The sequence below is a fragment of the Gorilla gorilla genome, chromosome 13 (genome assembly GCF_029281585.2).
Source record: "Gorilla gorilla gorilla isolate KB3781 chromosome 13, NHGRI_mGorGor1-v2.1_pri, whole genome shotgun sequence".
Taxonomy (NCBI): domain Eukaryota; kingdom Metazoa; phylum Chordata; class Mammalia; order Primates; family Hominidae; genus Gorilla; species Gorilla gorilla.
The window spans coordinates 113496717-113511153 of NC_073237.2; the positions used below are offsets into that span (position 1 = coordinate 113496717).

Genomic DNA, 14437 nt, shown 5'->3' on the forward strand with positions numbered 1-14437 from the left:
AATGTTTAGAATGTGATGTTAAAAAATGAATTCAGGTTGGTGATGAAGGGAGGAAAGGCTATAGACTTGGAGTCAATAGTGTTTATGGAATATGTATGTGTGGAGAGGACTTAGGAGGGGGATTTCTGGTGAATGATACAGAAGTAAAGATGAATAGGTAAAGCTATATGAAATTTCAAGTAACCCTAAATGCCTTACCCAGAACAAACATAAGATTGCATGTATTCATTCCCTGATGCATGCCATCTGAACTTTCCAAGGTGGTCTACATTCAGCCTTTTATCAGGTCTTCACAACAATCTTCTGATGTAGGGCTTGGCATCCTCATTTTACAGAAGAGGAAACTGAAGTTCAGGGAGAACCAATGATACTTCCAAAGTCATGCAAGTTAAAACTGACTTGGGCTGGGATTAGCACTCAGACCTGTCTGACTTTAAGGTGACTGCTCTGTATCACTACAAAATGGTTTAAACCTGGGGTTTCCCATATGAGTTCCAAAAACGAATTCCATCATTTTCTTCTGCCTCAATTTATGATTTGACAGCTTATCATGTAGAGCTTGGTTTTTTACAGGATTCAAGATTTTACAAGATTAAGAATTAGACATCCTCTCAACAGATAGCAAACATCTACTATCTGTCAGGCACTGATTTAGGCCAGGAATGTAAAATAATAAGACAATCCCTACCTTCAAAGAACTCTCTGTCTAGCTAAGGAAAGAGCCAGACAAAAGACAATGATATCACACAAAAATGAATCTAGTGCTTAATACATGTATAAAGGAAAGCTGGGAGGATTCAGTGAATTGTGACTGTGACAATCAACAACGTCTTCATAGAAATGTGCCATGCATGTTAAGCTTGAAAAGACAGGTAGAATTTCATTAGTGTATCAGGTTGGTGCAAAAGTAATAGCACCAACATAATAGTACATAGTCGTTAAGTTGAAAGGTTTGAGACTCAGACTGCCAGGTTCTCCCTGGCCCCACCACTTACTAGAATGTCCCCTTAGACAGATTACAATAGCTGTTTGTACCTTAGTGAAATTATCTGTAAAATGGGAATTATCACTGTACCTGCTTCATAGGGTTGCTGTGAGGATCAAATGACATAAGATGCATATATCATTTAAGCTGTTTCTTGGAATAAGTTAAGAGTCAATAACCCTTAGGGGCCAGAGAGGTGGTTTCATGCAGAGAGCATGGCATGGGAAAGAGCACTGAGGACAGAGCACAACAATCTAGGAAAGACAGTGGAGATCAGAGCTCTGTGTGGCTTTGAGTGTCATGTTCATAGCCTGAACATGTGTGAAGGTGCTAGATAACCACTGAAGCTGTGGGAAAAGGGGGATGACCTGATCAGAGCCAAGTTACAGGAAATGGAGAAGTGAGAGGCAAGAAGAGGAGACTACTAGTTTTTCTATCTACTCAGCTAGAGACTACTGAGTAGATAGAAAAAAAATGGTTAGGAAATTAAGCAGTGACAAGTTGATTTCCTTCATATACAAAGTCACATAGATGGTAGAAGAAGAAAGAAGGAATGAAGAGAAGGAGGAGGAGGAAGAGAAGTAGGAGGAGATGAAGATGAAGGAGGAAGAGATGTAGAAGGAGAAAGAGGAGGAGGAGGAAGAGGAGGAGGAAAAGGAGGAGGAGGAGGGGAGGAGAGAAGAGAAGAGAAGAGAAGAGAAGAGAAGAGAAGAGAAGGAGAAGGAGAAGGAGAAGCAGCAGCAGCAGCAGAGGAAAAGGAGCAGGAAGAAAATATCTGCTTTTTAATAAATGCTGGGTTAGGCACTGTGCTGAGATATTCTTACAACCCTGTGAGACAGGAGTGGCTTGGAGAAGTAGAGTGATTTGCCCTGAGTGACATAGCTAGGTAGCAGCAGAAACAAAAGTTGAATTAATTCTATCTAATTTACAATACCACTCTTGATCATTCTGTTATTCAGCCTGCTAAAAAGTAAGCGCAGACCCCTGTTTCTGGCTCCCAGACTGAGGATGTCTCCTACTAGAATGCTCTGCCACTTTGTACTCTCTGACCAGCAACAACTTAAAGAACATCTACTTTGCAGAGGTCCTGGTGCTACACACTTTCCATATATAGTTGCTAATTTCAATCACTGTAAAATTTATACTATCCATTCTCATTCTCAGTTGAGGCACCTGGGGCTCAGAGAGGTTAGCTCTGGGTGTAGGGAGCATAGGTCTGCAGCCTCCAAGGGGATTTATCAGGGAGAGAGTGGCACAAGTTTTATGAGCACAGGGAAGCAAGGGAAGAACGCACAGATCTCCCTAGCATCTTTGGAATCAGGGGACAACCTTCTGACTTCCTGGCCAGATGCGCCAGGAGGGCCTACCTCGAGACTTGCTCCTCCGCTTCCTCTTCCCTGCCGATGTGCTGCGCAGGGGTGGTTGCAGCTGACCGATCTCGATGGGCGTGTTAGCGCGGAAACTCTCCTTGAACTTCTGCATCAGGGACTCCACTGTCTCCTGAGTCGCCTCAGCTGCTGCTATAAGGTAGCAATGGGGCTGAGGTTAGGGCTTGAGCCCACCCTCAGCCCCTAGAGCACTAGGCCTGGCCGCCCTAATTCCTTGAAACTCCCTCCCTGACCCATTGAAGACATAGAATCAAAACCTTTCAGTCTAACTGCAGATGTATCTGTTAGATTACATACTTATGTATTCAACATTTACTATGTTCCAGGTACTGCTCTAGGCCCTTGAGACTAGAGGGCTTGGTAGTGAAATGTGAGACACAATTCATTATTCAAGTAATTCTTAGTTCAGTAGGAGACATATCCAGACAATTCTAACATTGTGCAATATTTTTGCAATAGAAGAGTACAAAATTCCAGAGGATCACTGAAAAGGGTCATCTAACCCACCTGAGAATCAAGATAGGCTTCCAGAAGGAGGCAATATTTAGGATGAGACCTTAAGGATGAGTAAGAATTAGTAAAGAAAGCAGGATCAGGGTGAGGTTGGATAGACCGAGAAGACAGCATCCTGGATGGAAGGAGAAGCATGTATGATGATCTGAAACCAGAAGGAGCACGGATGCTTGAGCAATGGAAAGTAATTTATGGTAGTTACAAGAGAGCTTGCAAAGAGGGGGCTTATAAGAGATGAGACTGGAGTGATAAGGACATCTGGTAGGCCACATTTAGGAGTATAAATTTTATCCTAATGGCAAAAGGTAATCACCAAAAGGTTTTAAAGAGAAAATCGATATGTTCAAATTAAATCACTTTGAAAACAATCACTAAAGTATGGAGAATGCAAACTGAGGGAGGAAAGGAGGCCTGGACTGAGGCTTTGGAAGTAGCCAGTCAAAGGCAATGGTGGTCTGAACCAGGGCAGTGGCAGCGAAGGTGACACAATATCTTAGGAGACACAATCACAGTACTGCGGATATGTCGATCACTTAGCAACATAGCAACATATACCCATTTTATTGAGGGGATGTTGAAGCCCCAAAACACAATATATGTCTTGCTCCAAGATAGGAAATGGCAGAGTCAAGCCTTCTAACCCGTTGTCCAATATTCCGTTTGCACCAATACCTTCCAATGAACTGTAAGTAGCCACATTTCCAAAAAAGTTTCAAAATTGAAACTGGTAGAAAGTTCAGTACATGGAGAAAGTAAGGTCAGAAGGGCAGAGAGAAAAAGTTGGAAGATAAAAGGAAAAAAATAACAGAAAAGCTTGAGAAGGAAGGAGGCAACATAAAAGGCAAGAAGAGAAAACCAAAAAGAAGAAAAGAAAAATTGCTGAATAGCCTCAGTGCCTTTGTTCTGAGAAATTCCCAAAGACAGCCCTGACTTTGAAATCTTCAAACTCAGCCCTCCCTCCATCTGTGTCTCCAGAGGCTGGGAAATTTCTTCTTCAGTTTGAGCTACCTGCTGTCTGATGCCAAGAGATGGGATGTGCCAACGATTTCTGTTTCTTTGAAGGGTCTTCATCAGACTAGACAAAGAAGGCTCCTGAACAACCCAGTACCCATTTCTAAGGAGCTCCTGTTTTCTCAGGGAAGCTTATCAGGTTAGACAGATGTGTCTGCAGAGTAAGTCAGACCTAGAGGGCTTGTTCTGGTATTGGGTTCTGTGAGAAGTCCCATCTTGAGGGTTATAGGGAAAAGGTATGATTGCTAAGGTAAAAAGACAATTGACAATACAAATGAATCATGTGGTGGCATTGGTTTCCTCATCTGTCTCCCTTGCTATCTCTCTCCACAGATATCTTAATTAGGTGTACTTGAAGATGAACCAAGAAGATTCCAGACATGGGGTCCCTTCTTCAAGCCTGGGATGAAGAATCCTTCAGCTATAGCCTGCAGTATGATTCTGAGAAGCAATGTCATGCCAAGTTTTGATTCCGTAAACCCAGAGAGAAAAGTGCTTTGCCCAGAATTGTAATAGGTGGGCTATACTTTGGTCAAAAGTCCAGAATAAGCCACAGTTTGGAATCCTCGAAGGGAATGACCCACACAGGGTCTGTCAATATTCATTCATTCATTCATTTCTCCACTTATTCATTGATTCATTCATTCAACAGAATTTACCGAAAAAAATATTACATACCAATGCTGAGAACCAAAGACATAGCTTAGCTTGGGCTACCATAACAAAATATCATAGTCTGGTTGTCTTAAACAACAGACATTTATTTTTTTCACAGTTCTGGAGGCTGAAAGTCCAACATCAGGGTGCCATGGTTTTGGTGAGATTTCTCTTCCTGGCTTACAGATGGCCACCTTCTCCTCCCTGTGTCCTCACTCGGTGGGGGAGCAGGGAAAGAGAGAGAGAAAGAGAGAGAGAGAAAAAAACTCTCCCTTCCTCTTTTGATAAGGCCAAAGTTCAATCAGATCAGGGCCCCTACTTATGACCTCATTTAACCTTAATTACCTCCCAAAGATCCTATCTCCAGACACAGTCAGCCACGGATCGAATTGTGTTCCCTCCTTCCCCAATTTATATGTTGGAGCCCTAACTCCCAGTGTGACTGTATTCGGAGGTGAGGGTTTTAGCAGGTAATTAAGGTTAGATGAGGTCATAAGAGTGGGATCCCAATCTGATAGGATAGGTGGCCTTATAAACAGGGTAAGAAAGAAAGACCCCACTCTCTTTCTATGGACACACACTGAGGGAAGGCTGTGAGAGGACACAGTGAGGGGTGGCATCTGCAGGCCAGGAAAAGGGCCTTCACCAGAACTCGAACATGCTAGCACCTTGATCTTGACTTTTCAGCCTCCAGAAGTATGAGAAAATAAATTTCTCTCATTTAAGGCATCCAGTCTACAGGTTAAGCTTCCCTAATCCGAAAATCTGAAATCCGAAATGTTCCAAAATCTGAAACATTTTGAGCATGGACATGATGCTTGGATGTTATTCTCTAAGGCAAGCTTGTCCAACCTGCGGCCCAGGGGCCACAGGCAGCCCAGGACAGCTTTGAATGCAGCCCAATGCAAATTCATAAACTTCCATAAAACATTATGAGATTTGAATTTCTTTTGCTCAGAAGGTAGAGACTGATAAGGGAAAAGGAGGGATTAAGGATGACTCCTGGTCTCCTGGCTTGCACAGATATGATGACAGTTCCTCAGTAAGAGGAGGAACATTGTAAAAGATGACATTTGAGAGGAGTGAACACTAGTTTTTTTTTTTTTTTTTTGAGATGGAGTCTCGCTCTGTCACCCAGGCTGGAGTGCAGTGGCGTAATCTCAGCTCACTGTAACTTCTGCCTCCTGGGTTCAAGCAATTCTCATGCCCCAGCCTCCCGAGTAGCTGGGATTATAGGCATGCACCACCATGCCTATACTATATATAGGATTTTTAGTAGAGGTGGGGTTTCATTATGTTGGCCAGGCTGGTCTCAAACTCCTGACCACAGGTGATTGGCCTGCCTCAGCCTCTCAAAGTGTTGGGATTACAGGCATGACCCACCACGTCTGGCTTTTTTTTTTTTTTTAAAAAAAACTTTTATTTTAGATTCAGGGGTACAAGTACAGGTTTGTTACATAGGTAAACTGTGTGTCATGGGAGGTTGGTGTGCAGATTATTTTATCACCCAGGTAATAAGCATAGTACTTGATAGAGAGTTTTTCTATATGGAAACCTCAGAATGTCTTTGAGACATCTAAGTGGAGATGCTGGGTAGACAGTGAGTTATGTGGATCACACATGCACAGGAGAGAGCTGGACTCTATGGAGACTCAATACCTGCATTCCTTGGAAAAGGTAGACAGTGAATGTGGGTAGTGGCTGAGAACATGAGCTTCTGTGCTGGCAGAGCAGAGGCAGCAGAACCTGTACTCATTCCTAGCTTGTGCTGGCTGTTCTCCATTTACACTCCCAGATCCACCCTTCACCCTCTGGGCTGTGTCACCCGCTCCTTGTTAGATGGCTACTAGTTGGGTTTGGCCCGTGGGATGCCCCAGAAAGATATGGGAGGAATTTGAAGGTATTTCTTTCCTTGTTCCTTTCCTGTTTCAGTACCGTGTTTCCGATAGAGACTGAGATTCTCAAAATTACAGCTTTCTGCCCAGTGTCCCTTTTCCACAGTCCCAGTTCTCACGGGGTCCAGTAAAACCATGTCTCCCTGCCTTTTCAGTTCTAGGAATCAGTAGTGGCTTCCTGACATTTCTTGTCCTGGTACCTTGAAATTCCTATGTTGATTCTTTTTACTTTGCCTACACCTCTATAAATAGCCACTTCATTGAATTCTTTTTTAAAAAATCCCATTTGAAGATGTGTTCTTTGTCTAGCTGGGACCTTGACTGATATATCATTCAGCTTCCCTCTCTTTTTTTTCATGGCTCTGACATTCAGCAAATCCTAAAGGTCAGCCTCTTTCCATTTTGCAATTTCTGTTTTCTTTCTTCTAAGCTGATACAGATTTGACTGGCTGGGAAAAGAAGGCACACAGAGAAGGAAGGGGTGATCCCCTGAGCTGCAAGGGTTTCTAATCCCCACTGTAGCAAATCCCATCCATCTGTTTGGCTGCTCTTGCCTCAGTGACAGTGCCAAGAGCCCAGGCAGACTTAGAGGGGGAAGTGCTTTGCAAACCTCTCCATGGCCGATTTCATCCTGCATACAACTCCCCCTATCCCTGATCCCTCCCGACCCCATTCAGCAGCTCTATCGATATCAATATATCAAGTTGTCCAAACAAGCCAGCCACATTACCTCCTGGTACCCGCTGAGCTCTGATTCCCAAGAGCGGCAAAATGCTCACCCATCGCCTGGATGAATGCAACAGATGGTGCTTGATCTGAGCATCGCGGCAGGCCCAGGAAAGGGAGGGAGAGGAGAGGAACACTGCCTCTTTCTAATTGACATATGAGAGATTGTCAAGCTTAATGGTAATAAACCACTGGGGCCTGAGGAAGAGAGCCCTGGTCCCCAAGCCAAGCGGAAAAGACAGGACGGAAGAGGAGAGAAAAAACAACAACAACAAAAAAACAAGAATGAAAGAGATAACTGTGCTCAATAATAAAGAAGAGAAGACAAGAAAGAGGGGGTCTAAGATGAGTGGGAAGAAGCAGAGAGGCAGAACACAGAAGGGAAGGACTAAAAAGGACAGGCGAGGAGACATGGAAAGGAAAACAAGAAAAAGAAGAAGGCATAGAAGTTCATGGTGAGGGATAAAAGACTACAAACTGGGTTCAGTGTACACCGCTTGGGCAATGGGTGCACCAAAATCCCACAGATTACCATTAAAGAATTTACTCATGTAATGTAATACCACCTGTTCTATGAGAAAAAAAATTAAAAGGATAGAAGGACTAAGTTCTAGTGTTCTATAGCACTGTAGGGTGACTGTAGTAAACAATAATTTATTGTATTTTTTCAAATAGCTAGAAGAGAGGATTTTGAATGTTCCTAACACAAAGAAATGACCAAGCTTTGAGGTGATGGATATGCTAATTACCCTAATTTGATCATTGCACATTATGAGCATATATTGAAATATCATACTGCACCCCGTAAGTCTGTACAATTATTATGTGTTCATTAATATTATTTTTAAAAATAAGGGATAAAAGAGGGTGGACCCTGAGTCATTTTGCAAAGGCATAAGTGTTGTATGGGTTTTCAGATACCAGGCAAGCCTTAGCTTCTACCCTGGAGAAGAGGCACTACATATTGTGTCTACACTGATACTCAAAAACTGTACACTTAAACCGTATATTTAAACTGTCATCCTCAAGACAAGCCTGGCCAACATGATGAAACCCCATCTCTACTTAAAATGCAAAAATTAGCTGGGTTTGATGCAGGCCTGTAATCCCAGATATTCAGGAAGCTGACGCAGAGAATCGCTTGAACCTGGGAGGTGGAGGTTGCAGTGAGCTGAGATCACGCCATTGCACTCCAGTCTGGGTGAAAGAGTGAGACTCTGACTCAAAACACACACACACACACACACACACACACACACATCCCTGTTATCCACTGTTCTCTTCCCCACACAACCACCCAGGACGTTCCACCAATGAAATGCATATGGGTTTGAGTTGAAGTTCCAGTATCACTTTGCTCGTCCTCTTTAATTTTTTCAGACATCATCAGTCTGTGACATAAGAAAATTCACGTTTCTTGAGCACCAACTTTTTGCTAGGTAGGGAGCCTGGTATTTCCTTATGGTTTCTCACTTGTTCCCCCTAACAACCTGGAAAGGTAAGTATCAATAACTTCTGTTTAGAGATGAGGATAGCAAGACTCAGAAATGTTACATGGTTTTTCCAGGTCATGCAGCTTAGGGACGATAGAACTGGGATTTGGACTCAGGTTATGGTGACTCCAATGCTCTGGCCTCATCTGTTGCTGCACTCTATAAGTACTCCCTCTCTGGTTGGCTGGAGATGGGTATGTTAATCTTGGAGTTTGGATGTGACATTTCTGGGCCTGGATGGCGGCTCTGATAGCTTAGCTCCTCTTCAGATCATCTAGGCAAAGAGCCCTAGAAAATCTGGTGCTGGCTGAAACCAGTGAGTGGCTTGACTTGATTGGAGATTAGCCTGTTATGCCAGCGGACCCTTGCTCAAGACTGTCCACCATGGAGGTTCCAGGGTTGACCCATGTCTCACTGCAGAACTGTACTAAGAGAACCAAGAAGCAGATGGACATTGACCATATTGCCTAGTGCAGGTGAGAAATCTTACTCGAGTTCCAGTATCAACTCTCCATGTGCATGGCCTTGAGTTACTTCTTTCACTTTTGCAACCGTTGGTATCCTCCTCTGTAAATGTCTGCAGGGTTCTTGGGACAATTAAATGTAATTATGTACAAAAAATGTCTAACAGAGCTTCTAGAACATAGTAAATGCTCAAGAAAGAGTAGTCATTACTCATCTTTCTCTCACTAACCTGTCAGCTTCATGACATTTCATTTAACTCATTCTTTCTCATTCATTTTGAAATTTTTGGTGTCATAAAATAGCCACTTTGCAAACTCTCTTAGAAATTATACATTCCCCCTTTCATTCAAATGTGAAAATAGAGGCACCAAGAGAGAAACTCATCATAAAGTTAGCAGCAGACCAAGGTCTAGCACTCAAATCTCCTATTCCACTACTCCTCCCTGCTTTCCCAAATTTTAGGATAATTTTAACCTCAGATCTTCTGATAGTTAATTTTGTGTGCCAATTTACTAAACCATGATACCAGGTATTTGGCCAAACATTATTCCAGACATATCTGTGAAGATTTTTTATCTATATTTTTTTAGATGACATAAACTTTTGAATCAATAAAATTGGAGTAAAGCAGAACATTCTCCATACTGTGCATGAGCCTCATCCACTCAAGTGAACACCTTGATGGAAGAAAGACTAACCTCTCTGAGTTAGAGGAATATGCTACCTTTGGACTTGAGCCGCAATATCAACTCTTCCTTGGGTCTTTAGCTTGCTGGCCTACCTTACAGATCTGGAACTTGCCAGCCTCCACAATGACATGAACCAGTTTCTTTCTTTTTTTTTATTTTTAATTATTTTTATTTTTATTTTTTTGAGATGGAGTCTCACTCTATTGCCCAAGCTGGAGTGCAATGGCATGATCTCAGCTCACTGCAACCACTGCCTCCCAGGTTCAAGTGATTCTCATGCCTCAGACTCCCGAGTAGCTGGGATTATAAGCATGTACCACCATGCCCGGCTAGTTTTTGTATTTTTAGTAGAGACAGGGTTTCACCATGTTGGCCAGGCTGGTCTCGAACTCTTGACCTCGTGATCCACCTGCCTCGGCCTCTCAAAGTGCTGGGATTACAGGCATGAGCCACCACACCCGGCCTGAAGCAGGTTCTTAAAATAAATCTCTGGTTAGATAGACAGATGAAAGGAAATAGAAGGATAGAGAATACATATAACTAATAGGGTGTTGTGTGTGTTTGTGTGTGTGTGTGTGTGTGTGTGTATGTGTGTGTGTGTGTGTGTGTATGTGTTCATGTCTTCTTGGTTCTGTTTCTCTAAAGAACTCTGACCAATGCAACCTCAGTTTGTGTCCTCAGGCTTTGGATTTTGCACAGTCAAATGCCAGGACTGGGGACAAGGTGATAAGAGAAGACATCTTAGTCCTAAGGTACACCTCAGCTGGGAAGACCCAACATAAATGCAAAAAAACCATCCAATTTGGAAATCGTGAGAGTCCATTCATTGCATACAATATTCCATCTTATATAGGAGTCACCTTTTCCTAAAAATACTAAGAAAGAAAACAACAAGCAACTAGCGTTCCTTAGGCAGATGAGAATGCTTCATGACTAGAATAAATTTAAAACCCAAGCACACATTTTTAAAAAATGGCTCCCTCTTTCCAACTCTCACGGGTAAAAATTGATGTATTGAATTTTCTCTCGTTTTAGTTTTTCCTCCTGCACATTTTCTTAAACCTTTGGTGCCTGGCATAGCTTATCTTCAAGCAAGCGTCTGCAGACAAGACAAATGAACAAAAAGGAGCAAATATAAATTGGAAAACTTGGGAATAGCCTTTTCTTATATAAAAGATCTTGGGCCTGTCAGTTAATACTGCAGACTTGTAGGGTGGTCATGATTTCTGCTAGGAGAACTGCATTGAGTTTGAATGATGGAATTAAATTTAGTGATATTTTTCTCTGTTCTGTTAAAAACACAATACCTTCCAGGTTCTCTGGAGCTGGCTTCACAGTCCCTAGCCAGAACACAGATGGTCTCTAAGATTCCCTCCGGTTCCATCATCCTGTGTTTCTAAATGTAAATGAATGTGTTTTCATGAAGATGAATGCAGTAAATACAACTGCATTCTTCAGTTCGCAAAACACTTTCACCTCCCTCAACTAATGTTATCCTTACAAACTGAACTTCCACGTTACAGAGACCAGAAAGGTAATGGACATCCCAAAGGTTGGGCTGGAGTTGATACTATAGGCCCACAAATCCTTTTTGAGGAAAAAAGGGTCAAGTAAGTAGACATCTTGGGTCTAAGGCTTCTGGGTCACTTCATTACCACCTTGATAGCAATGTGCAGGAAGCAAAGGCTTTGAAATCAACCACAGTCTCTTACCAGCTGTGAGACTTGGGCAAACAACTTAACACTCAGAGTCTCAGCTCCCCTAACTGTTAAAATGAGGCTTGCAATTCCAAATCTAATAAGCTGGTTTAGGATTAACTGAGATGCTAAATGCATATCAGAGTGTCTGATACAGAGTAAGTACATTTTTTAAGAGACAAGACCTCATTCTGTCACCCAGACTGGAGTGCAGTGGTGCAGTCATATAGCTCACTGCAGCCTTGAACATCTGGGCTCAAGTGAGCTTCCTGTCCCAGACTCCTGAGTAGCTGGGACCATAGGTGCATATCACCACGCATGGATAAATTTGTTTTTAAAATTATTTGTAGAGATTGGGCCTCACTATATTGCCCAGGTTGGTCTTGAATTCCTGGCCTCAAGTAATCCCTCACTCAGCCTCCCAAAACACTGGGAATGCGGGTGTGAGCCACCACACCTAGTCAGAGAATGAGTACATTTTTATTGTGCCAAGAAAACATTTTTAAAAAGAGATGGAGTCTCCCTACGTTGCTTAGGCTAGGCTCAAACCCCTTGGCTCAAGGGGTCCTCCCACCTCAGCCTCTTGAGTATCTGAGACTAAAGCCATGCCACCATGCCGTGCTATTGACAAAAGAAAAAAAAAAAGTAACAAAAATCTTAAACCATTAGTCATATAGTCATAGCAAATCCAGATTGTCTGCTCAGCATGGACAGTGGAATCCAATAATCCAATGAGAATCAGAATCACTAGCCAAATTCCTCCCTCCCAGATCTATCCTGTCCATGACTTCACAGGAAGGCCACATCATATGGCTCAGAACTCCGTGGGACTAGAGCCACCTCTACCTTACAATGGAGTTCTTCATTCAATACCGTTAGTGGATGCTGTATCCAGGGCCAGGCACTGGGGACACAGTGATAAAATGAACACTGTCCCTTTTTAAAACAGGACACTGTTTAGTGGAAGAGGGAGGTAAAGATAATGAAAACAGAGTGTGCTAAATGCTTAGGTAGAGAGCAAAGCATCATGAGAATACTGAGAACCTGTCTTCTAACTCCTTTTGCAAGGAGAAAGGCTATGAGAAATTTCCAGAGAAAGTACCAATTGCTCAGAGCCTTAAATAAAGGATGTGGAACTCGGGAAAGATGACAGAAAGAGTATTATGAGCAAGAGAAAGGGGCAAGGGTTATACAGAAAGTTCCACACACTTTGGTTCCCCTGGAGCTTAAAGTGAGAGATAATTTTGTTACCAAGAGAATTCATCTTCAAGCTAGGAAAGAGAGCCTGCTGTTTTCTACCCAATCTTACTTCTCTTCCAAGACCCTCATTTAAAAATTCCACTTCTTTTCATAGCCCTATTGCCTGGCCCCACTCTCCTTTCTGACATATGTTACTGTTATCCCAGATACCCTGGGTGCAGCAAGAGTACAGTGTAGGGATCTGGACAGACTTGGGCTTAAGCCTTCATTATATCTCGAACTCATTATGTGACTTTGGGTAAGTTCCTTAAATTCTTTAAGCCTCAGTTCCTTCTCTGAAAAATGTTGAGCATAAATCTCCCTCAAGAATTGTGGGGTTTCTTCTTTTGGTATTGCTAAAATTCAATGTAATAATATAAGCAAAGTGCTTAACACACTACCCAAACTGGATTAAGCAATCAACTAATTAAAGCATTTATTATCATTATTGTTATCCGGCTTAACCTAGATAAGCCTGCAGAGGGTCTTGCACAGAGTCAAAGCTCAATAAATACTAAGTTCTCCATTTCCCTTTGCGGTAACCGATCGCCTTTGACTCATTGTTGTCCTTTCATGTTCAAATTTTACTATCCTTCCTGGATCCTGTAACATTCAGGGTTTTCATCTCCATTCTACTTCATCCAGTCCCATTCATGGTTACACCTTGGATCTTGCCATAATTTGGAATCTGGATGTGGCTGCAACATTAATTCCAAAGACACAGCTTCTGCTCATGGTCTTCTGTCTGCTCTCATATCTTGCTCTTTCATGCTTATCAAGTTTGTGCTTTGACATCCGAAAGATCACCAGGTCCTGAATTTAGGCATATTGTGTCAAACACTTGGGAAAATATAAAACTGTTGCTGACAGATTTATATTAAACTGTTATGTGCCAGAAAAAATTGTTTTTCCAGCAGCTAGTTGGAAGAAAGGGGAGAACCCCACTCTCTTACTTTTAATTCCTTCCTTTCTTGAAATTTTACTTCCTCCCAGTTTCACTTCTTCCCTAAGAACTTGAAGTTCTCAGGTGATTTGTTACCAGGATTCATCTAAATGTACCATTCCTATTTTCCAAGTCTATCTCAGTATTCAATCACAATAACACTAATAACATTTACTGTTTATGGAGTGTTTACTACGTGACAGTTATTAGTTTAAGGTAAATACAGCCATCATTTTATGTAATCCTCATAATGTCCATGGTACATGGAAGTATCTGCCTCATTTTTTTACCCCCAATTTCAAATCCACATTGTTGCTGCCTCAGTATAGATAGAGTACACTTCATTGCCCCTTGACTTGGGCTTGGCTGTGTGACTTGCTTTGGTGAATGGTATGTGTAGGGAACTCAGGATGTGCTAGTTATGAGCCTGGGCTTCAAGAAGCATCACATATTTCTACTCCCACACTTGCATCTGACACGACCAAGAGGAGGGCTTGTCGCAGCTAGTGTGCTAGATGAAGAAGGAAGAATGACTCAGGGTAGACTTACAGCTCTGCAGCATGGAGCAGAGTCACCTTAACTCCTACAGCCTGGGTCCTTGACCCTAGCAAATCTGTAAATGATGAGCAATGCCTGTGAGATGAGAACAACACTTCATTCTATCCTCCTTTCTATCCTCTGAACTAATCAATATTTATTATTTCATGACTCTAAGATTCTATAGTTGTTTGTTACG

At 42.3% G+C, this 14437-nt stretch overlaps 1 protein-coding gene across 5 annotated transcripts in view; it reads right to left on the bottom strand.

Annotated features, from left to right (window-relative positions):
* ASTN2 (astrotactin 2) overlaps positions 1-14437 on the bottom strand; it is a 983906-nt gene that overhangs the window by 705019 nt on the left and 264450 nt on the right. For 3 of the 5 annotated variants that reach the window (XM_031014728.3, XM_031014726.3, XM_031014725.3), the window contains exon 4: positions 2353-2505. The exons of the other annotated variants lie outside the window; for them this stretch is intronic. In XM_031014728.3, the coding sequence (XP_030870588.3) occupies positions 2353-2505 (153 nt within the window). The remainder of the gene's footprint in view (positions 1-2352; positions 2506-14437) is intronic. 5 annotated transcript variants of the gene reach the window in all.